This window comes from Salvia splendens, chromosome 2 (genome assembly GCF_004379255.2).
Source record: "Salvia splendens isolate huo1 chromosome 2, SspV2, whole genome shotgun sequence".
NCBI lineage: Eukaryota > Viridiplantae > Streptophyta > Magnoliopsida > Lamiales > Lamiaceae > Salvia > Salvia splendens.
In genome coordinates this window covers 32,367,262-32,389,314 of record NC_056033.1, presented here as the reverse complement: position 1 = coordinate 32,389,314, position 22,053 = coordinate 32,367,262, and the positions used below count along the sequence as shown (strand labels likewise).

General features: G+C 48.9%; 1 protein-coding gene across 1 annotated transcript; it reads right to left on the bottom strand.

Moving 5' to 3' along the window:
- Nucleotides 1-214: 214 nt before the first annotated feature.
- LOC121792223 (phenylalanine ammonia-lyase) lies at nucleotides 215-2,944 on the bottom strand. Its single transcript, XM_042190089.1, has 2 exons — nucleotides 2,456-2,944; nucleotides 215-2,152 (listed from the first exon to the last, which is right to left on the bottom strand). Exons 1-2 carry the CDS (start codon nucleotides 2,818-2,820, stop codon nucleotides 403-405), a joined length of 2,115 nt encoding a protein of 704 aa, XP_042046023.1. The 5' UTR covers nucleotides 2,821-2,944; the 3' UTR covers nucleotides 215-402.
- Nucleotides 2,945-22,053: the final 19,109 nt, after the last annotated feature.

Below are 22,053 nucleotides of genomic sequence, written 5' to 3'. Positions count from 1 at the left end.
TCATTCTCACGTGAATCGTCCCTTGGGGTTTGGTGCTTTGTGCAAACATTAGTAGTAACTTCATAATACTAATTTGACTTGTAAATTCTTTCCAGTGTCTAATAAAAACTAAATTTAGTGTTTCAAACTACGAAAGCGTTCTCTGTTATCCCATGTCTCATTACTGGAAAAAAAAAATGTTGTTGTTGAAAAGTGATTTAAAGAATATTCGAAGTTTAGACAACAAAAACTTAGAATAAGCATAGCACATAGAGTTGCAAACGTGGGAATCTCATTCAAATTTTACAAATAGGTGGTGACTCCCCAACAAACACAAATTAACAAAAAAAAAGAGCAAATTTAACCACAGAAAACAAATCCAAAAAAATAATATGGGCGAAGGCGAAATAAAAAAAAAACAAACTAGCAGATAGGCAGAGGTTCACCATTCCATCCTTGAAGGCACTCCAACAACGGATCAATAATGAGGCCATTGCTCAATGCCGTGAACACCTTGTCGCATTCCTCCCCGGGCGACACCACCTTCTCCCCGGTCAAGAACCCCGCCCCGAGCTCCCCCCTTATGAACTTGTACAACGGGTACGACCTGCACTCCGCGATCCTGTTTGCCACGGCCGGGCTCCCTCTCTCCAGGGCGATCCTCGCGCTCTCCACCTCCTTTGGCAGCAAGGCCTTGAGCTCCTCCTCGAACGCCTCGATCTTGTGGAAGATCGAGGTGCTCGTGTTCTTCTCCAGCTCCCCGTTCTTGAGCGCGTGATCGACCAGCACCTGCCTCAGCTTCTGCATCAAAGGGTAGGTGGCGCTGCAGGGGTCGTCCACGTACGCAAACACGTACTCGCGGTCGACCACTCGGATCAAGTCCTTCTCGCAGAATCTGGACGGGTGTAGCTCGCCGTTCACGCCCATTGTTAGCGTTCTTTTAGCTACTTGGCTCACCGTGTTCTTCACCACGTGCTTCAGATTCTCCTCCAAGTGCCTCAGATCAACGGCTTGGCATAGCGCAACGAGGTATGTGGATGACATGAGCTTGAGAATGTCCAGAGCTTCAACTGTTTTTCGTGAAGAAATCAATCCTAGTGAGTTGACATCCTGGTTGTGCTGCTCGGCGCTCTGGACGTGGTTGGTGACGGGATTGGCGAGAAACTGGAGCTCGGAGCAGTAGGAGGCCATGGCGATTTCGGAGCCCTTGAAGCCGTAGTCGAGGCTGGGGTTGCGGCCGCCGGAGAGATTGGATGGCAGACCGTTGTTGTAGAAGTCGTTGACGAGCTCAGAGAATTGAGCGAAGAGAAGCTTCCCGATGGAGGCGATGGCGAGCCTGGAGTTGTCCATGGAGACTCCGATGGGGGTGCCTTGGAAGTTTCCGCCGTGGAGGGCCTTGTTTCTAGAAACATCGATCAAGGGGTTGTCGTTGACGGAGTTGATCTCCCTCTCGATCATCTTCGTGGCGGTGCGGATGACTTCGATCTGTGGGCCCAGCCACTGGGGCGAGGTCCGGAGGGCGTATCTGTCCTGCTTTGGCTTCTGGAGCGGGTCCTGCTCGTGCAGCTTCTGCGCGGCCTTCACGTAGCCGCTGCCGTCCAGGATGTGCTCCATGATGGCGGCGGCCTCGATCTGCCCCGGGTGGTGCTTCAGCTTGTGGGTCAGGTGGTCGGTGAACTCCGGCTTGCCGTTCATGACTTCGGCGAAGACGGCGGACATGACCTCGGAGAGGAGAGCGAGGATGTTGGCGTCGAAGAGGGCGATGGATGCGAGGCCCGACCCCACGGCGGTGCCGTTCACGAGGGCGAGGCCTTCCTTTGGCTGGAGCTCGAAGAAGCCGCCCTTGACGCCGGCGAGCTTGAAGGCTTCCTCGGCGTTGAGGGGCTCGCCGGTGGGTCCCACGGCCTTGGAGTTGGGGCGGCCGGTCAGGAGCCCCGCGATGTAGGAGAGGGGCACGAGATCGCCGGAGGCAGTGATGGTGCCGCGGAGGGGGAGGCACGGGGTGATGTTCTGGTTAAGGAATTTGGTGATGGCTTCGAGGATTTCGAATCTGATGCCGGAGTAGCCTTGGAGGAGGGTGTTGATCCGGACCAGCATCGCCGCTCTCGTTGCCGTGTGCGGCAGAGTGTGGTTTGATTCCGTCCCGTTTCCGAATATTCCGGCATTCAAGAACCTGTTGCCAATTTTTAAAATCTCATTAGACATTAGATTCCGTTACCGTTAGACACACCTAATTCCAACTTAAATGTTCATTTTTAAAATTTCCCACCTAATTTATTTTTAATACGTACTTATAATACTGCACCTCAGTAGTTACACGTCAAGAGTTGTAGTCCCTAAAAAATTAAGAGTTTACCGAGTGAATATTAATTTGCTCAAAAAAATTATTTACAAAACTGAAACTGATAAGAGTAGTTTTTGGTCGGCCGGTTGGTACAAAATGAGATGCAAATTCAGAAAAAATAAATAGAGGTACCTAATGAGCTCCTTCTGAAGAGCGCCGCCCTGCTTAGTCCTCCGGTGTGAGGTGGCACCGAAACCAGTAGTGACACCGTAGCTGTCAGTGCCTTTACCCATGCTCTCCATAACCCAGTCACTGCTGGCCTTGACACCGGCCCTGGCCGACTCCGCCAGCTCCACCGCCACCGCATTATCCTTGGCCGCGATCGCCGCCACCTGCGAAATCGTGAGCGTCTCCCCGCCGAGCTTAACCAGCGGCTTCCTAAACTCCTCCACCATCCGCTTCACCTCATCGAGGTGGCTCCCCTTCAGCGACTCCGCCGCCGCAACCCAATTCAACGGATCGCTCTGCTTCACGCAGAAACCATTCTCGGACGCCATTCAATTAAATAAAGTCGGAGGAAGGAAGGAGCAGAGAGAAGAGAGGTGTTTTTTTGGGTAATTAATTGGAAGGGGGAGTTTTATAGGTAGAGGCAGGTGATGTGGTTTTAAATAGAGAACGGTGGAGGAGTGTGTGTGTGTGAGTGTGACTAGTTTATAGTTATGTGGTTTTAGATATTGGTAGGTAAGCAATATGAGGGGGGTTTGTTGAGGATGGATCTCAGCCGTTGGTGAGGACGATTTTCTAATCTCTCCCAAAGCTTGCGGGGTTGGTGGCAAAATGGGATTAACAAGTTGGGGGAGTTAGTTACAACTAGTTTTCTTTCCAACCATTTTGCTCTTTCTACACTCAGACCATCCACGGCAAGGTGGACACTTCCAATAGCCCCGTGATGGATCCGCGAATTTCTGATGTTAGTAAATGCTGGTAGAGAATAAAGACTACGACACAAAGAATTTACGTGGTTCGATTTACTGAAGTAAATCTACGTCCACGGGAAGAAGGGAGGTGATGAATCGGCGAATTTTTGATGGCGATGAATGCTGGTAGAGAATAAAGATCACGACACAATGAATTTACGTGGTTCGATTTACTGAGGTAAATCTACGTCCACGGGAAGAAAAGAGGGCAGAGTTGTATTGCTTGATCTGTTTTCTACAGCTTACAATACAGACTTGCTATTTTATATTTGATCTCTAGAAAGCGAGAGAGTCTACCCCTATCTATCTGATCTAGGTTCTATTTATACAAAGGACCAAGATCGTGGCATGCAGCACCATTTGCTAGGTAGTGGATGTCGTGGAGATCGTGGCGACCTTGCATGGGTCCACTATCCTGCATGAGTTAATGACTGCTTGACACCACTAAATAGATCGTGGGTGTAACGGAAGTCGTGGAGATCCTGCATGAGTCCATTATCTCCTAGTTCGGTCGAATACTGAGACCGAACTGCCGAATTATTGCCGAGCAGCTTTTGCCGATCTGAGAGTAGAGCTTGATGCCGACCTGAGAGCAGAGTTTGATTGGTTGGCTTTTACCGAGCTGTAGGCTGGAGCCGAACTCTTTGGTTGTGCCGAACTGAACTCTTTAGTCATGCCGGACTGATACTCTTTAGTCATGCCGAACTGATACTCTTTCTTGGGCTTTAGGCTGGGGCTTTACTGCTGTTGGGCTTGTTTAGTACGTACTCCATCACTACCCCCCCCGGAAAGCGAAGTGAATCACTTCGGCATTCTGGATAAAGGTACGGGGTAAGTTGATGTTTGTCCTCGGTCTTATGAAGTGAACTCTTCTTTGACCGATCTCGTCTTTGGTCTGATGAAATAAACACCTTTGACCGGACTAAGCTTGTGTCCTAATTTGGCGAGTTTTATCGCTCGGATCGGACTTTCCGTTGTCCTAATTTGGGGATCGGACTTTCCCTTGTCCTAATTCGGCGAGTTTTATCGCGTGGATCGGACTTTCCCTTGTCCTAATTCAGGCAAGTTTTATCGCGAGAATCGGACTTTCGTTGCAGTTCGTTTCAGACGAAGTGCTTGATTCTTAAGCCGAATTGAGGTCTTGTATCCTCTTTAGAAGCTTGGACTTCACAATCGTTGGCTTATTGCAGCTCGTTTCAGACGAACTGCTTGTTTAAGCTGAATTGTGGTCTTGTATCTTCTGTAGAAGCTTTGACTCAATCGTTGGCTTGTTGCAGCTCGTTTCAGACGAACTGCTTGTTTAAGCTGAATTGTGGTCTTGTATCTTCTGTAGAAGCTTTGACTCACAATCGTTGGCTTGTTGCAGCTCGTTTCAGACGAACTGCTTGTTTAAGCTGAATTGTGGTCTTGTATCTTCTGTAGAAGCTTTGACTCACAATCGTTGGCTTGTATATGTTCTAAGAAGGGGATCAGCCTTCGAAGAACAAGATACCTCAGTAACATTTGTAAGAGACGACACGCACATAGACAGACAACGCATATAGACAAATAAAAAGCACATAGAGACGAACAAAGACCAAGTAAACCAAATAAAGCACATTGACCGAACAGGACTCAAGACTGACTGACCGGACTGTCTCTTACAAATGGAACTTTTTGAGGTTGGAAATGTGCCATGTTCGGGGTACCTGTTCTCCTGACATGTGAGCCAATTTGTAAGACCCTTTGTCGAGGACTTCTGACACCCGATATGGACCTTCCCATGTGGGTTCGAGCTTGCCCAGCTTTTCTGCTCGGCTTACTTCGTTGTTTCTCAAGACGAGATCTCCCACTTGAAATTGCAGCTTCTTCACCCTTTGGTTATAATACCGGGCTACTTGCTCCTTGTACTTGGCTGCTTTTATGCATGCCAATTCTCTTCTTTCTTCGGCAAGATCTAGCTCGGCTCTCAGTCCGTCGTCATTCATTTCTGCTGAGAAATTTAGAGTTCGGGGACTGGGTACGCCGATCTCCACCGGAAGTACGGCTTCAGTGCCGTACACCAGACTGTACGGAGTTTCACCGCTGGAGGTTGTGGGTGTAGTTCGGTAGGACCATAGGACTTGAGGGAGATTTTCTACCCATTGTCCTTTGGCTTGTTCTAACCGAGCTTTTAACCCTTTCACCAGGATACGATTTGTTACCTCCGTTTGTCCGTTTGCTTGTGGATGAGAGACCGAAGTGAACCGCTGTTGAATATTCAGCTCTTGGCACCAATTCTTGAACGTCTTGTCGGTGAACTGAGTCCCGTTATCCGAGATGAGGATGTGGGGTATGCCAAATCGGCACACTATGTTATAATACCGGGCTACTTGCTCCTTGTACTTGGCTGCTTTTATGCATGCCAATTCTCTTCTTTCTTCGGCAAGATCTAGCTCGGCTCTCAGTCCGTCGTCATTCATTTCTGCTGAGAAATTTAGAGTTCGGGGACTGGGTACGCCGATCTCCACCGGAAGTACGGCTTCAGTGCCGTACACCAGACTGTACGGAGTTTCACCGCTGGAGGTTGTGGGTGTAGTTCGGTAGGACCATAGGACTTGAGGGAGATTTTCTACCCATTGTCCTTTGGCTTGTTCTAACCGAGCTTTTAACCCTTTCACCAGGATACGATTTGTTACCTCCGTTTGTCCGTTTGCTTGTGGATGAGAGACCGAAGTGAACCGCTGTTGAATATTCAGCTCTTGGCACCAATTCTTGAACGTCTTGTCGGTGAACTGAGTCCCGTTATCCGAGATGAGGATGTGGGGTATGCCAAATCGGCACACTATGTTCTTCCAGACGAAATCCAATGCCTTCGAGCTCGTTATCGTAGCTAATGGTTCAGCTTCCACCCACTTCGTGAAGTAGTCCACGGCAACGATAAGGAATTTCATTTGCCGAGGAGCTTGTGGTAGTGGTCCTACTATGTCTATACCCCATTGCATAAAAGGCCAAGGGCTTTGCATAGTGGATAGATCGGTCTGCGGCATCCTTGGGATATTTGCATGGATTTGGCACTTCGGGCATGTCTTGACGAGCTGCATTGCTTCTTGTACCAAGGTTGGCCAGTAATATCCCCATCTTAGAACTTTTTTAGCTAAAGCTCTAGCTCCGATGTGGCTGCCGCACGATCCTTCATGAACTTCTCTGAGGATGTAGTCCGTCTCTTCTGGTCCTACGCACCGCAATAACGGCTGGAGGTAAGACTTCCTAAAGAGGACTCCTTCATGAAGTTCGTACCGAAGTGCTCGGCACGTGATCTTCCGAGCTTCTCTCTTATCCTCGGGCAATTGTCCTTGATCCAGATACTGCAAGATCGGCGTCATCCAGTTCGGCGAGCTGGATACTGAATGTACCTCGGCTTCATCAATGCTTCGATGCATTAATTCTTCCGCCTTTGAGCTCGGATCTGAGGCCAACTTACTTAAGGTATCTGCTCGGCTATTTTCCGCTCTGGGAATGCGGATTATCCGAAAATAGGAGAAACTTCGGCTGATGCTTTGCGCTTTGTCCAAATACTTCTTCATTCTCTCGTCACGAGCTTCACTTGTACCCAACATGTGATTTACTATGACTTGTGAATCACAATGGACTTTGAGAGATTTGACGAGCAGACTTTGCGCTAATTGGAGTCCGGCAAGGAGGGCTTCGTACTCGGCTTCATTATTAGTAGTGGGGAATAGGAACCGAAGTGAGTAGGTTACCTCGTGTCCGTCGGGAGCGACGAGTAAAATACCAGCTCCACTTCCCATCTTGTTTGAAGCTCCATCTACGAATCCGCTCCAGCAGTCTGGCGGCTCTACTTCGGATTCCAAGGGCTGTGCTAGTTCGGCATTGGCAGAATTTTTCTGTTCGGCAATGACAGGGATTGCTTGATCGAACTTGGCCTCTGTAAGAAAATCTGCCAAGGCTTGTCCCTTGATGGCTTTCCGAGGTAGGTACTCGATTGAGTGTTCTCCCAGCTCTATGGCCCATTTGGCGATTCTGCCTGATGCTTCTGGCTTGGTCAAAACTTGCCGAAGAGGCAGATCGGTTAAGACGCATACCTTGTGAGCATAGAAGTATGGCCGCAGTCTCCTTGCTGCATTTACTAACGCCAGAGCAATTTTTTCCAGAGGTTGATACCTTGTTTCTGGACCTCTTAATGCTCGGCTTGTAAAGTAGATGGGAAACTGCTTTAGGCCTTCTTCTCGTACAAGCACCGCGCTGATGGTTCGATCTGATGCCGCTAAGTATAAGAATATTACTTCGGCTTCGGTTGGAGCAGAGAGAATAGGAAGCTCGGCTAGATAACTTTTGAGCTCGTCAAAGGCCTTTTTCTGCTCGGCTCCCCACTCGAACTTTGGTGCCTTTTTCAACACCTTGAAGAACGGCAGTTGCTTTTCGGCTGCTTGGGAAAGGAATCGATTCAGTGCGGCTAGACATCCGGTTAGCCTTTGCACGTCATGTATGGACTTCGGCATTGCCATGTTCTGAACGACTTGAACTTTTGAGGGGTTTGCCTTGAGTCCGTCCTTTGAAACCCAACAACCCAGAAACTTTCCCGAATCTACCAAAAAGGTACATTTTTGGGGGTTGAGTTTGAGGTTGGCTTTTCGGAGCACGTTGAGAGTGGATTTGAGGTTGTCTTCATACTCCGAAGTGCTTTTGCTTTTGACAACTATGTCGTCGACATACACTTCAACCTGTTTTCCGATTAGGTGCCGAAAAAGCTTGTCTACCATCCTTTGATAAGTGGCTCCGGCATTCTTTAAACCGAATGGCATCTTTTTATAAGCGAAAATGCCGAAATCGGTAATGAAAGCTGTTTTCGGAGCGTCACTCTCATCCATCAATACTTGGTGATATCCTTTGTATAAATCAAGAAAACAGAAAATTTCGAAGCCGATCAAAGCTTCTACTTTTTTATCTATATTCGGAAGGGGATAGCAATCTTTAGGACAGTGCTTGTTTAGATCGGTAAAATCTATGCACATCCGCCATCCTCCTTCTTTTTTCTTGATCATCACAGGATTAGCCACCTAAGAAGGATATTTCACCTCGAATAGTACATCCGCTTTTAGTAATTGGCGGACTTCGTCATGGATGACTTGGCTTCTTTCTGCCGCAAAGAGTCTTTGCTTCTGTTTTACTGGCCGTATTGAAGGATCAATATTTAACCGATGAGTGATTACCTCGGGGGGCACTCCGGTCATGTCCAACGGAGACCATGCAAAGACATCTTTGTACTCCTTGAGGAGCTGAATGGTCTTTTCCCGGAGTAGAGGCGTTCCTGCGAAGCCGATCTTGACCGCTCTGGATGGATCATCTTCGTATAACTGAACGGTCATTGAGTTCGGCTCTGAAGTGACTTCGGTCATCTCGCTTGCCTCTGACTCCGGTTGCTGTGATTGCTATGCTTGATGGTGCCGAACTGATTGCTCGGCACTTTTAAGCGCAATCTGCAGACATTCTTTTGCTCTCTTTTGATCACCTCGGATGACCGCTATCCCACCTTTAGTGGGGATCTTGATGGTGAGGTGATAAGTAGAGCAAACGGCCCGAACTGTGTTGAGCCAGTCTCTCCCCAGGATGATGTTGTACGGGGACCGAGCTTTCACCACAAAGAACTCGATCATCGTATTGGAGCTTGTAGGCGCTTTTCCCACCGTGATCGGAAGGCTGATAATACCTTCAGGGCGGGTGTCCTCCTGGGCGAAACTTTTCAGAGGAAGTGGAGCCGGACTGAGCCGAGCTGGATCCACTTCCATTTTATCGAAACATTCTTTAAAAAGAATGCTGACTGACGCTCCTGTATCCACAAATACTCTGTGGATCAGTTTGTTTGCCACTCCGGCTTGAATGACAATAGCGTCTTGGTGAGGAGAGATGGCTGGGACGGGATCGGCGTCTGAAAATGTAATCACTTCGTCTTTCTTCAGCCTTTTATGTGTTGGCTCCTCTTGATTGGAACCTCTGCGTTCTGCTTTTAGGGACGACTTAGTCTTCCCGGCAGGGAGAGCATCAATAGTCTGGATTACTCCATCATATTGCGGCTCGTCGTCGTCTTCGGGATCCTCATGCTTTTTCGGATCCTGAGGATTGCAGTTCGCACCTCTCTGCCTTTTGTTCTTTTTCGGCTGCTTGCTTTGGTATTTTTTTAACGTTCCTGTTTTCACAAGAACATCAATACCTGCAGCCAAATTTCGGCACTCCTCAGTATCGTGACCGTGGGTTTGATGGAAGGAGCAATATTGATCCTGAGGTCGCCGCGCGGCTGATTTCGTCATCCGCTTTGGTCTTTCGAACATATCGGAATGTAGTTCGAAAATTTCCGCTCTTGACTTGTTCAGCGGTACGAACTGAGAGGGCGGCTTCTCGGGATTGAGACGGGGTCCCAATCTGTCTTGCACCGGAGCCCTTTGAATTCTTTCAAATGGAGTCCGGCGAGGATGTCCCTGATCGCTATGATCGGGCTTCCTTCTGTCTCCTCGGGACGATGAGCTGTCTAACGACCGTTTGCGACGGTCTGCCTCATCGGCCCGGGAGTACTGGTCCACAATGTCCCACATTTCCTGAGCTGTCTGCGGACCGCACTCAACGAGCTTCCTGTAGAGAGCTCCGGGTAGGATTCCATTTTGGAATGCCGAGATGACAAGCAGATCGTTGAGATCGTCTACTTGCAGGCATTCCTTGTGGAATCTTGTCATAAAGTCGCTGATTTTTTCGTCGCGACCTTGACGAATGGAAAGCAGCTGAGCCGAAGTAATTCGGGCTTCCGCTTTCTGAAAGAACCTCCTGTGGAAAGCATCCATTAGATCTCGGTAGGATCTAATGCTGCCTTGAGGAAGGCTGTCGAACCACCTTCTCGCGTTCCCGATAAGCAGCTCGGGGAACAGCTTGCACATATGGACCTCATTGAGACCCTGGTTCGCCATGTTATACTGATAGCGTCCCAGGAAGTCATGAGGATCCACCAACCCATCATAAGTCATTGACGGTGTCCGGTAGTTCCGCGGCAAAGGAGTTCGGGTGATATCGTCCGAGAACGGAGTCTTTAATGCTCCGTACATGGCGAACCCGACATCTCTTCGGTACGGAGGAGATGGAGTTCTCCTGTGGTTCCGGTACCGAGGAGGAACAGGAACATGTCGGGGTTGAGGATTCTTTCTCCTGGAAGACACGTCACTACTGCGGTAGTGACTTTCATGCCTAGATGAGGAGGGAGAATCCGTCGTTGTCTTCTCCGGCTGTTGGCTCTTCTGCAGGAAGGTTAAGAACTCCTCCTGCTTCTCGGCCAAGAACAGCTTGACAGCTTCATTTAAATCGGGCTGCTGGGAAAACTCGGTGCGATGACTCCTGGAGTGGCTTGTTCCTTCTTCGTGAGAACCGGAGGTAGATGTCTCCCGAGGCCGTTTTTCAGACCTGCGAGCTGGACTAGCTTTCTCACGGTTATCACGAACGGTATTATGGGTAGTGTGTGATCTGGTATGCATTTTTCTGGGGTGGAAAAAGGGTCAAAAATCCGCTTTATCACAAATTTGGTTTTCTGTTTCCCACAGACGGCGCCAGTGATGAATCGGCGAATTTTTGATGGCGATGAATGCTGGTAGAGAATAAAGATCACGACACAATGAATTTACGTGGTTCGATTTACTGAGGTAAATCTACGTCCACGGGAAGAAAAGAGGGCAGAGTTGTATTGCTTGATCTGTTTTCTACAGCTTACAATACAGACTTGCTATTTTATATTTGATCTCTAGAAAGCGAGAGAGTCTACCCCTATCTATCTGATCTAGGTTCTATTTATACAAAGGACCAAGATCGTGGCATGCAGCACCATTTGCTAGGTAGTGGATGTCGTGGAGATCGTGGCGACCTTGCATGGGTCCACTATCCTGCATGAGTTAATGACTGCTTGACACCACTAAATAGATCGTGGGTGTAACGGAAGTCGTGGAGATCCTGCATGAGTCCATTATCTCCTAGTTCGGTCGAATACTGAGACCGAACTGCCGAATTATTGCCGAGCAGCTTTTGCCGATCTGAGAGTAGAGCTTGATGCCGACCTGAGAGCAGAGTTTGATTGGTTGGCTTTTACCGAGCTGTAGGCTGGAGCCGAACTCTTTGGTTGTGCCGAACTGAACTCTTTAGTCATGCCGGACTGATACTCTTTAGTCATGCCGAACTGATACTCTTTCTTGGGCTTTAGGCTGGGGCTTTACTGCTGTTGGGCTTGTTTAGTACGTACTCCATCAGGAGGGCAAGATTGTATTGCTTGATCTGGGATTACAGCTTACAACACAGACTTGCTATATGATTTTATCTCTAGAGAGCTTAACCTTTTTCTATCTGATCTAAGTTCTATTTATACATTGAACTAGGATCGTGGTTTGCAGCCCCACTAACAAGATCGTGGGTGAGCAATAACTGCTCAATAACTGCTTCGTACCACTAAATAGATCGTGGGTATAGCGGAGGTCGTGGAGGCCTTTCATGATTCCACTAACTCCTAGTTCGGTCGAATGCTGAGACCGAACTGCTGGACTTTACCGATCAGCTCTTGCCGATCTGAGAGGAGAGCTTGACTGGTCGGCTTTTACCGAGCTGTAGGCTGAGTCCGAACTCTTTGGTCGTGCCGAACTCTTTGGTGCCGAACAGATACTCTTTCTTGGGCTCTGGGCTGATGGGCCGTCACTGTTATTGGGCTTGCCATTAGGGTTTAGTTCGTACCCCATCACTACCCCCCCCGAAAAGCGAAGTGAATCACTTCGGCGAGGTGAGTCACTTCGGCATTCTGGATAATGGTAAGGGGGAGGCTGACGTCAGGGGACGTGCCTTGCGCGTGCCTGCATTAAATGCGACAGTAAAATCCGGCCGTTGAATCCTGAAAAGGTGGGATTCGAAACAGCGCAACGATCTCGAAATCTTTCCCGAATCTGATAAATATGCTCTTTCTTCCTCATTTGAACACCTTTGCTGTTGCGTCTTCTATACTCTCTCTTTCTCGAGAAATTTTCTTCCGCTTTCAAGAGCTTCTTCAGACTTTCTTCACCTTCAAAAAGTAAGAAAAATGTCTTCTTCTTCTTCTTCGGAGTCGGGTAGCGGTAGGAGAGGCGGTAAGGGGTCTTCTGGCCGGAAAGAGTCCGGGGAGAAGACCGTAGAGTATTTCCATAGTATTTTGAGTAAGGATACTGTGGTATCCCTACCCGAAAAATACTTTTTTCCTGGGGGGAGGGCGGTGGTACCTGACGGTGATCATAGGGCTGACTCCCCGCCGGAGGGTTACGCCACCGTGTACGAGGCCTGCTTAGAATGCGGGCTTCGTTTCCCCCTCCCTTCTGCCTTTATAGATTTACTAGATTTTTTTCAGCTTCCTTTAGGCCAGGTGACTCCGAACTCTTGGAGGCACTTGTCGGCCTTCGCTGCCGAACTCCGTAGGTTAGGAAGGGATTTGTCTTTGAAGGCGATCCTTAAATTCTTTCAATTTAAGAGGAAGGGGTCTTGGTTTTACTTGATCCCTGTACAGCCCTTTAGGGCCTTTTGTAAAACGAAGTGGCCGAAGTGGCAAAACCGCTTCTTCTATTATGATAGGACCGCGGCTCCTAGTTTTCCTTGGAGAGGGCCGAAGTCCGTTATCCGTCATCCTCGGCCTGAACCGTTGGACGAGCTCGATGGCGAGCTCAACAAGATTCCCATAGTTAGGAAACAATACACGGAGTCTGAGCTCGTCAAGGGCGACGTCGTGTTCGACATCTCGTCTTCGGACGAAGAGGCCGAGGGTGAGGATTTCTCTTTATCTTTATGCTCTACTGCTTTAACGAAGAAAATCTGACTTTGCTTTCTTGCTTTTTGGCAGTGTACATGCTGAATAAGGCTATCCGAAAGTCCCCCGAGCTTGTGGAGCCGGAGAGGCAGAGGGCCCCTAGCTCGGCGTCTGAAGCCGAGAAGAATCCGAAGAGGCAAAAAACCTCTTCTTCGGATCCGAAAGAGCCGGAGTCGTGTTCGGCTAAAGGGAAGGGGAAATTTCATGAGTCCCCAAGAGTGCCGGGGAAAGACCTGGTCATCTCCGAGGTGGTTGCCGACATCCCGGAACACGTCCCTGAGCCTTTTCAATGGCCGACGAATTTTGTGGAGGTAAGCTTTCTGACTTGGCTTCTTTTCTACATTTTTTGATGGCCATTCTGTTGAGTTTTTTCCTTGTTCATCTTCAGAGAGCCAAGCTCGTCTCCGTGGAGCTCTCCAAAGCATCCCACGACTACGAGGAGATGCAGAAGAAGATGCATCTTGCTCGTAGTCTGGCCGAACAGGCTGAGGCCAAATTTGAGAGGGCCCGAGCTGCTAGGATCTCGGCTCAGGATGAAGCCCGGTCAGCCAAAAACCAGCTCATCATCCTGCAAGAGCAGACGAAGCACCGGGAGGCTCAGAAGGAGGCTGCCGCCGTGGCTGCCCAGGGGGAGGCTCTCCGTGTTTACACGGAGAAACTCTTTTTGAGCAGCCAGTTCTCGGCCTTTGTCGGTAGTATGGTAAGGCTAATTACCGATAAGGGCGAGCAGGGGGCCGACGTCGTGCTGCCTCTGTACAGCCGAGAGATAGCAGCTCGGCTTCAGAATCTGCCGCTCCTTGAGGAGCTCGCTTCATCCTCGGTCCTGCTTTCTGCAGACCGAGTCCGGAGTTGTCGAGCTGATCGGGACGAGAACCTGGAGGCTATCTTTGCCTCCGTGGGACCCGTTTCACCCGCTTCGACTTACAACGGAGAGGGTGAGGCCGAGCCGCTGGAGCTGGAGGCCGAAGTCGAGCGGGCCGGGCATCCGGAGAAGGAAGCCGATCAGGAGGCGGAGGCGAGGCCGGCAGGATGCGAGGCCGAGGCTGAGGTAGCTCAGGAGAAAGAAGCTGAACCAGACCAAGGAGCCGGAGACGAAGCTGGTGGAGTATGATTTCGTCTCCCTTCTCTTAGTCTAGTTTCTTCCTTGTAAAATGGCCTTGAAGCCCTCCTAGTGTAAAAAATTTTCCTTGTGAATGAAAAATTCTCTACACTTGTCTTCGTATAGCTTTTCGTACGCGCCTTTATTCCTGTTGTATTTTACTATCTGCTCGGTACAGCTGCCGAACTAATATAGCTGCTTTGTACTCAAGGAGATGGAGATACTTCACTGGAAACGGCTGTACTCTTCGGCTTTAGACGAAGCTGAGAAAAGAGCTATAGCCGATCAGACGAAGAATGACGAGCTTCTGGCTCGTTTAGTGAAGCTGGAGGCCGATAATAAGGACTTAGAGTCCGATAAGAAGGATCTGGAGGCCGAGCTGAATACGACCATTGCTGAGAGGACTGCGTACGAGGATTACATCCGTGTGCGCGGGGGGAGTGACCATATCAGATGTTCAGAGTCGAGTTGACGAACTGTGGGAGGAATATCATGTACTCCGGAGGAACAATGCGCTGGAGAGCTCGGCTTGCCAACAAGTTGTGAAATCATTGCGGCGCTGGGCTTCTCGGTACGACATCATTCTTTCCCGGCGTCCCTCAATCGGGAGATTCCTTAGGCATTTCCCGCCAACAGATGCTCGCACTCCAGATCAAGCCTCTGGTTCCCTTGTTCAAAATCCTACTCCCAGTCAACAACGAACTCCGGAACAGCCGGAAACGTCAAGACGAGAACGGGCTCAGGAGCAACCGGAATCGTCAAGACAGGGACGGACTGAAATTCGCCGAGGAGTTGTGACTATGAGCGAGCAAGATCAGCAGATGCTTATTGCAGAGACTCTTCATCGCCGAGGTGTTAGGACTTCTCGGGCTCGGGGAAGAGGCGTTGGGTCGAGGATAGCATCTCGTCGACCTGCTTATTCTTCATCTGCTCGGAATAACCGAACTCGGCTTCCAGAGGATTTTGCAGATAGGTGGCTTAACTTCAGCAACCCTGGACAGTAGAATAGTCCTTTGTAATAGCGTAACGCCATTTTGTAGGGTAGCGGAGTTGTATGCCGAACAAGATTTGAAAAATGAAATTTTGTTTTCGCTTCTAACACTGTATTTACAGCTTAGCGAAAAAATTTCATCGTACTTGTCCTCGGTCTTATGAAGTAAACTTCTTTGACCGGACTTGGTCCTTGGTCTTATGAAGTAAACTTCTTTGACCGGACTTGGTCCTTGGTCTGATGAAATAAACATCTTTGACCGGACTCGTCTTTTGGTCTGATGAAATAAACATCTTTGACCGGACTCGTCTTTGGTCTGATGAAATAAACATCTTTGACCGGACTCGTCTTTGGTCTGATGAAATAAACATCTTTGACCGGACTCGTCTTTGGTCTGATGAAATAAACATCTTTGACCGGACTCGTCTTTGGTTTGATGAAATAAACATCTTTGACCGGACTCGTCTTTGGTCTGATGAAATAAACATCTTTGACCGGACTCGTCTTTGGTCTGATGAAATAAACATCTTTGACCGGACTCGTCTTTGGTCTGATGAAATAAACATCTTTGACCGGACTCGTCTTTGGTCTGATGAAATAAACATCTTTGACCGGACTCGTCTTTGGTCTGATGAAATAAACATCTTTGACCGGACTTGGTTTGTGTTCTAATTTGGCGATTTTTGTCGCCGGGATCGAACTTTCCCTTGTCCTAATTCGGCGAGTTTTATCGCGTGGATCGGACTTTCCCAGTTAACCGAAGTGGTCTTATGCAGTAAACCTCTTTGACTAGACATGGTCGTCCCCGGTCTTATGAGGTAAACTTCTTTGACCGAACTTGGTCGTCCTAATTCGGCGAGGTTTATCGCGTGGATCGGACTTTCCCTTATTGCAGTTCGTTTCAGACGAAGTGCTTATTTCTTAAGCCGAATTGTGGTCTTGTATCTTCCTGAGAAGCTTGGACTCACAATCGTTGGCTTATTGCAGTTCGTTTCAGACGAAGTGCTTGTTAAGCTGAATTGCGGTCTTGTATCCTCCTTGGAAGCTTGGACTCACAATCGTTGGCTTATTGCAGTTCGTTTCAGACGGACTGCTTGTTAAGCTGAATTGTGGTCTTATATCCTCCTTAGAAGCTTGGACTCACAATAGTCTTTAATAATCGATCTAAAAAGGGGATCAGTCTTTAAAGAACGATATACCTTGGTACCATTTGTAAGAGACGGCAAGCACATAGAGACAAAACACATAGAGAAAAAATGAAAAAGATGAAGGAAAAAAACTTTAAACATTTTATAAAACGACAAGTAAAAGGTACAAGTAAGAAACAAACAAATAAAAACATATACCCCTATGACCGAACTAGACACGAGACGGACTGACCGGACTTTTGTCTCTTACAAGTGGAACTTCTTGAGGTTGGAGACGTGCCATGTTCGGGGTACTTGTTCTCCTGACATGTGAGTCAATTTATAAGACCCTTTGCCGAGGACTTCTGACACCCGATATGGACCCTCCCATGTGGGTTCGAGTTTGCCCAGCTTTTCTGCTCGGCTTACTTCGTTGTTTCTCAAGACGAGATCCCCCACTTGAAATTGAAGCTTTTTCACCCTTTGGTTATAATACCGGGCTACTTGCTCCTTATACTTGGCTGCTTTTATGCACGCCAATTCTCTTCTTTCTTCGGCGAGATCTAGTTCTGCTCTCAGTCCGTCGTCATTCATTTCTGAGGAGAAATTTAGAGTTCGGGGACTGGGTACGCCGATCTCCACCGGAATTACGACTTCAGTGCCGTACACCAAACTATACGGAGTTTCACCGTTGGAGGTTTTGGGCGTAGTTCGGTAGGACCATAGGACTTGAGGGAGATTTTCTACCCATTGTCCTTTGGCTTGTTCTAACCGAGCTTTTAACCCTTTCACCAGAATCCGGTTCGTTACTTCCGTTTGTCCGTTTGCTTGGGGATGGGAGACCGAAGTGAACCGCTGTTGAATGTTCAGCTCTTGGCACCAATTCTTGAACGTCTTGTCGGTGAACTGAGTCCCATTATCCGAGATGAGGATGTGGGGTATGCCAAATCGGCACACTATGTTCTTCCAGACGAAGTCCAATGCCTTTGAGCTCGTTATCGTAGCTAATGGTTCAGCCTCCACCCACTTCGTGAAGCAGTCCACGGCAACGATAAGGAATTTCATTTGCCGAGGAGCTTGAGGAAGTGGTCCCACTATGTCTATGCCCCATTGCATGAAAGGCCAAGGGCTTTGCATAGTGTATAGATCGGTCTGCGGCATCCTTGGGACATTTGCATGAATTTGGCACTTCGTACACTTCTTGACGAGCTGCACTGCCTCTTGTACCATGGTTGGCCAATAATATCCCCATCTCAGAACTTTTTTAGCTAAAGCTCTGGCTCCGATGTGGCTACCGCACGATCCTTCATGAACTTCTCTGAGGATGTAGTCCGTCTCTTCTGGTCCTACGCACCGCAATAACGGCTGGAGGTAAGACTTTCTAAAGAGGACTCCTTCATGAAGTTCGTACCGAAGTGCTCGGCACGTGATCTTCCGAGCTTCTCTCTTATCCTCGGGCAATTGTCCTTGATCCAGATACTGCAAGATCGGCGTCATCCAGTTCGGCGAGCTGGATACTGAATGTACCTCGGCTTCATCAATGCTTCGATGCATTAATTCTTCCGCCTTTGAGCTCGGATCTGAGGCCAACTTACTTAAGGTATCTGCTCGGCTATTTTCCGCTCTGGGAATGCGGATTATCCGAAAATAGGAGAAACTTCGGCTGATGCTTTGCGCTTTGTCCAAATACTTCTTCATTCTCTCGTCACGGGCTTCACTTGTACCCAACATGTGATTTACTATGACTTGTGAATCACAATGGACTTTGAGAGATTTGACGAGCAGACTTTGCGCTAACTGGAGTCCGGCCAGGAGGGCTTCGTACTCGGCTTCATTATTAGTAGTGGGGAATAGGAACCGAAGTGAGTAGGTTACCTCGTGTCCGTCGGGAGCGACAAGTAGAATACCAGCTCCACTTCCCATCTTGTTCGAAGCTCCATCTACGAACCCGCTCCAGCAGTCCGGCGGCTCTACTTCGGATTCCAAGGGCTGTGCTAGTTCGGCACTGGCAGAATTCTTCTGTTCGGCAATAACAGGAATTGTTTGATCGAACTTCGCTTCTGCAAGAAAATCTGCCAAGGCTTGTCCCTTGATGGCTTTCCGAGGTAGATATTCAATTGTGTGCTCTCCCAACTCTATAGCCCACTTGGCGATTCTGCCTGATGCTTCTGGTTTGGTCAACACTTGCCGAAGTGGCAGATCAGTTAAGACGCATACCTTGTGAGCATAGAAGTATGGCCGCAGTCTCCTTGCTGCATTTACTAATGCCAGAGCAATCTTTTCCAGAGGTTGATACCTGGTTTCTGGACCTCTTAATGCTCGGCTTGTAAAGTAGATGGGAAGCTGCTTTAGGCCTTCTTCTCGTACAAGCACCGCGCTGATGGTTTGATCCGATGCCGCTAAGTATAAGAATATTACTTCGGCTTCGGTTGGAGCAGAGAGAATAGGAAGCTCGGCTAGATAACTTTTGAGCTCGTCAAAGGCCTTTTTCTGCTCGGCTCCCCACTCGAACTTTGGTGCCTTTTTCAACACCGTGAAGAACGGCAGTTGCTTTTCGGCTGCTTGAGAAAGGAATCGATTCAGTGCGGCTAGACATCCGGTTAGCCTTTGCACGTCATGTATGGACTTCGGCATCGCCATGTTTTGAACAACTTGAACTTTTGAGGGGTTTGCCTTGAGTCCGTCCTTTGAAACCCAACAACCCAGAAACTTTCCCGAATCTACCAAAAAGGTACACTTTTGGGGATTAAGTTTGAGGTTGGCTTTCTTGAGCACGTTGAGAGTGGACTTGAGGTTGTGCTCGTACTCCGAAGTGCTTTTGCTTTTGACGACTATATCGTCAACATACACTTCGACCTCCTTTCCAATCAGGTGCCGAAAAAGCTTGTCTACCATCCTTTGATAAGTGGCTCCGGCATTCTTTAAACCGAATGGCATCTTTTTATAAGCGAAAATGCCGAAATCAGTAATGAAGGCCGTTTTTGAAGCGTCAATCTCATCCATTAAAACTTGATGGTATCCTTTGTACAGATCAAGAAAACAAAAAATTTCAAAGCCTATCAAAGCTTCTACTTTTTTATCTATGTTCGGAAGGGGATAGCAATCTTTGGGACAGTGCTTATTTAGATCGGTGAAATCTATGCACATCCGCCATCCTCCTTCCTTTTTCTTGATCATGACAGGATTGGCCACCCACGAAGGATACTTCACTTCGAATAACACATCCGCCTTCAATAATTGACGGACTTCGTCATGGATGACTTGACTTCGTTCTGCCGCAAAGAGTCTTTGCTTCTGTTTTATCGGCCGGACTGAAGGATCAATATTTAACCGATGAGTGATTACCTCGGGGGGCACTCCGGTCATGTCCAACGGAGACCATGCAAAGACGTCTTTATACTCCTTGAGGAGCTGGATGGTTTTTTCCCGAAGTAGGGGCGTTCCCGCGAAGCCGATCTTAACCGTTCTGGATGGATCGTCTTCGTACAGCTGAACTGTCATCGAGTTCGGTATGACTTCAGTCATCGCCTCTGACTCCGGCTGCTGTGATTGCTATGCTTGGTGGTGCCGATCTGACTGCTCGGCACTTCTAAGCGCAATTTGCAGACATTCCTTTGCTCTCTTTTGGTCACCTCGGATGACCGCTATCCCTCATTTAGTAGGGATCTTGATGGTGAGGTGATAAGTGGAGCAAACGGCCCGAACTGTGTTGAGCCAGTCTCTTCCCAGGATGATGTTGTACGGGGACCGAGCTTTCACCACGAAAAACTCAATCATCGTACTGGAGCTAGTAGGCGCTTTCCCCACCGTGATTGGAAGGCTGATAATACCTTCAGGGCGGGTGTCCTCCTGGGCGAAGCTCTTCAGGGGAAGCGGAGCCGGACTGAGCCGAGCTGGGTCCACTTCTAGTTTGTCAAAGCACTCTTTAAAAAGAATGCTAACCGACGCTCCTGTATCCACAAACACCCTGTGGATCAGTTTGTTTGCCACTCCGGCTTGGATGACAATGGCGTCTTGGTGAGGAGAGATGGCCGGGACGGGATCAGCAGCCGAGAACGTAATCACTTCGTCCTGCTTCAGCCTTTTATGCGTTGGCTACTCTCGATTGGAGCCTCTGCGCTCTGACTTTAGGGACGACTTGGTCTTCCCGGCAGGGAGCGCGTCAATAGTCTGGATTACTCCATCATATTGCGGCTCGTCATCGTCTTCGGGATCCGGCTGCCTTTTCGGATCCTGAGGAGCGCAGTTCGCACCACTCTGCTTTTTATTCTTCTTTGGCTGCTTGCTTTGGTATTTTTTCAATGTCCCTGCCTTCACAAGAACATCGATACCTGCAGCCAAGTTTCTGCACTCCTCAGTATCGTGACCGTGGTCTTGATGGTAGGAGCAGTAGCTATCCTGTGGTCGGCGCGCGGCTGATTTCGTCATCCGCTTTGGCTTTTCGAATAGGTCAGAGTGCAGTTCGAAAATTTCCGCTCTCGGCTTGTTCAGCGGTACGAACTGAGTGGGCGGCTTCTCGGGATTGAGACGAGGTCCCAATCTGTCTTGCACCGGAGCCCTTTGAATTCTTTCAAATGGAGTCCGGCGAGGATGCCCCTGATCGCTATGATCGGGCTTCCTTCTGTCTCCTCGGGTCGATGAGCTGTCTAACGACCGTTTGCGACGGTCTGCCTCATCGGCCCGGGAGTACTGGTCCGCAATGTCCCACATTTCCTGAGCTGTCTGCGGACCGCACTCAACGAGCTTCCTGTAGAGAGCTCCGGGCAGGATTCCATTTTGGAATGCCGAGATGACAAGCAGATCGTTGAGATCGTCTACTTGCAGGCATTCCTTGTGGAATCTTGTCATAAAGTCGCTGATTTTTTCGTCGCGACCTTGACGAATGGAAAGCAGCTGAGCCGAAGTGATTCGGGCTTCCGCTTTCTGAAAGAACCTCCTGTGGAAGGCATCCATTAGATCTCGGTAAGATCTGATGCTGCCCTGGGGGAGGCTATCGAACCACCTTCTCGCGTTCCCGATGAGCAGCTCGGGAAACAGCTTGCACATGTGGACCTCGTTGAGACCCTGGTTCGCCATGTTATATTGATAGCGCCCCAAGAAATCGTGAGGGTCCACGAGCCCGTCATAAGTCATCGACGGAGTTCGGTAGTTCTGTGGTAGGGGAGTTCGGGTGATGTCGTCCGAGAACGGAGTCTTCAATGCTCCGTACACGGCGAATCCGATATCTCGTCGGTATGGAGGAGATTGAGTTCTCCTGTGATTCCGGTACCGAGGAGGAACTGGAACATGTTGGGGACGGGGATTCTTTCTCCTGGGAGATGCGACACTACTGCGGTAGTGACTTTCTTGTGCGGAGGGAGAAGGAGAATCCGCCGTTTTCGTCTCCGGCTGCTTTTGGCTTTTTTGCAGGAAGGTTAAGAATTCCTCCTGCTTCGCCGCCAAAAACTGCTTGACAGCCTCATTCAAATCGGGCTGCTGGGAAGACTCAGTGGGACGATTTTTGGAGCGGCTTGTTCCTTCGCCATGAGAACTGGTGGTGGATTTATCCCTAGGCTGTTTTCCAGACCTACGGGATGGATTGGCTTCCTCCTGGTTCTCACGGGCAGGAATACGGGTACTCTGCGATCTGGTATGCATTTTTTGGGTGGAAAAAATGGATCAAAAATTCGCTTTATCACAAATTTTGTTCTCTGTTTCCCACAGACGGCGCCAGTGATGGATCCGCGAATTTCTGATGTTAGTAAATGCTGGTAGAGAATAAAGACTACGACAC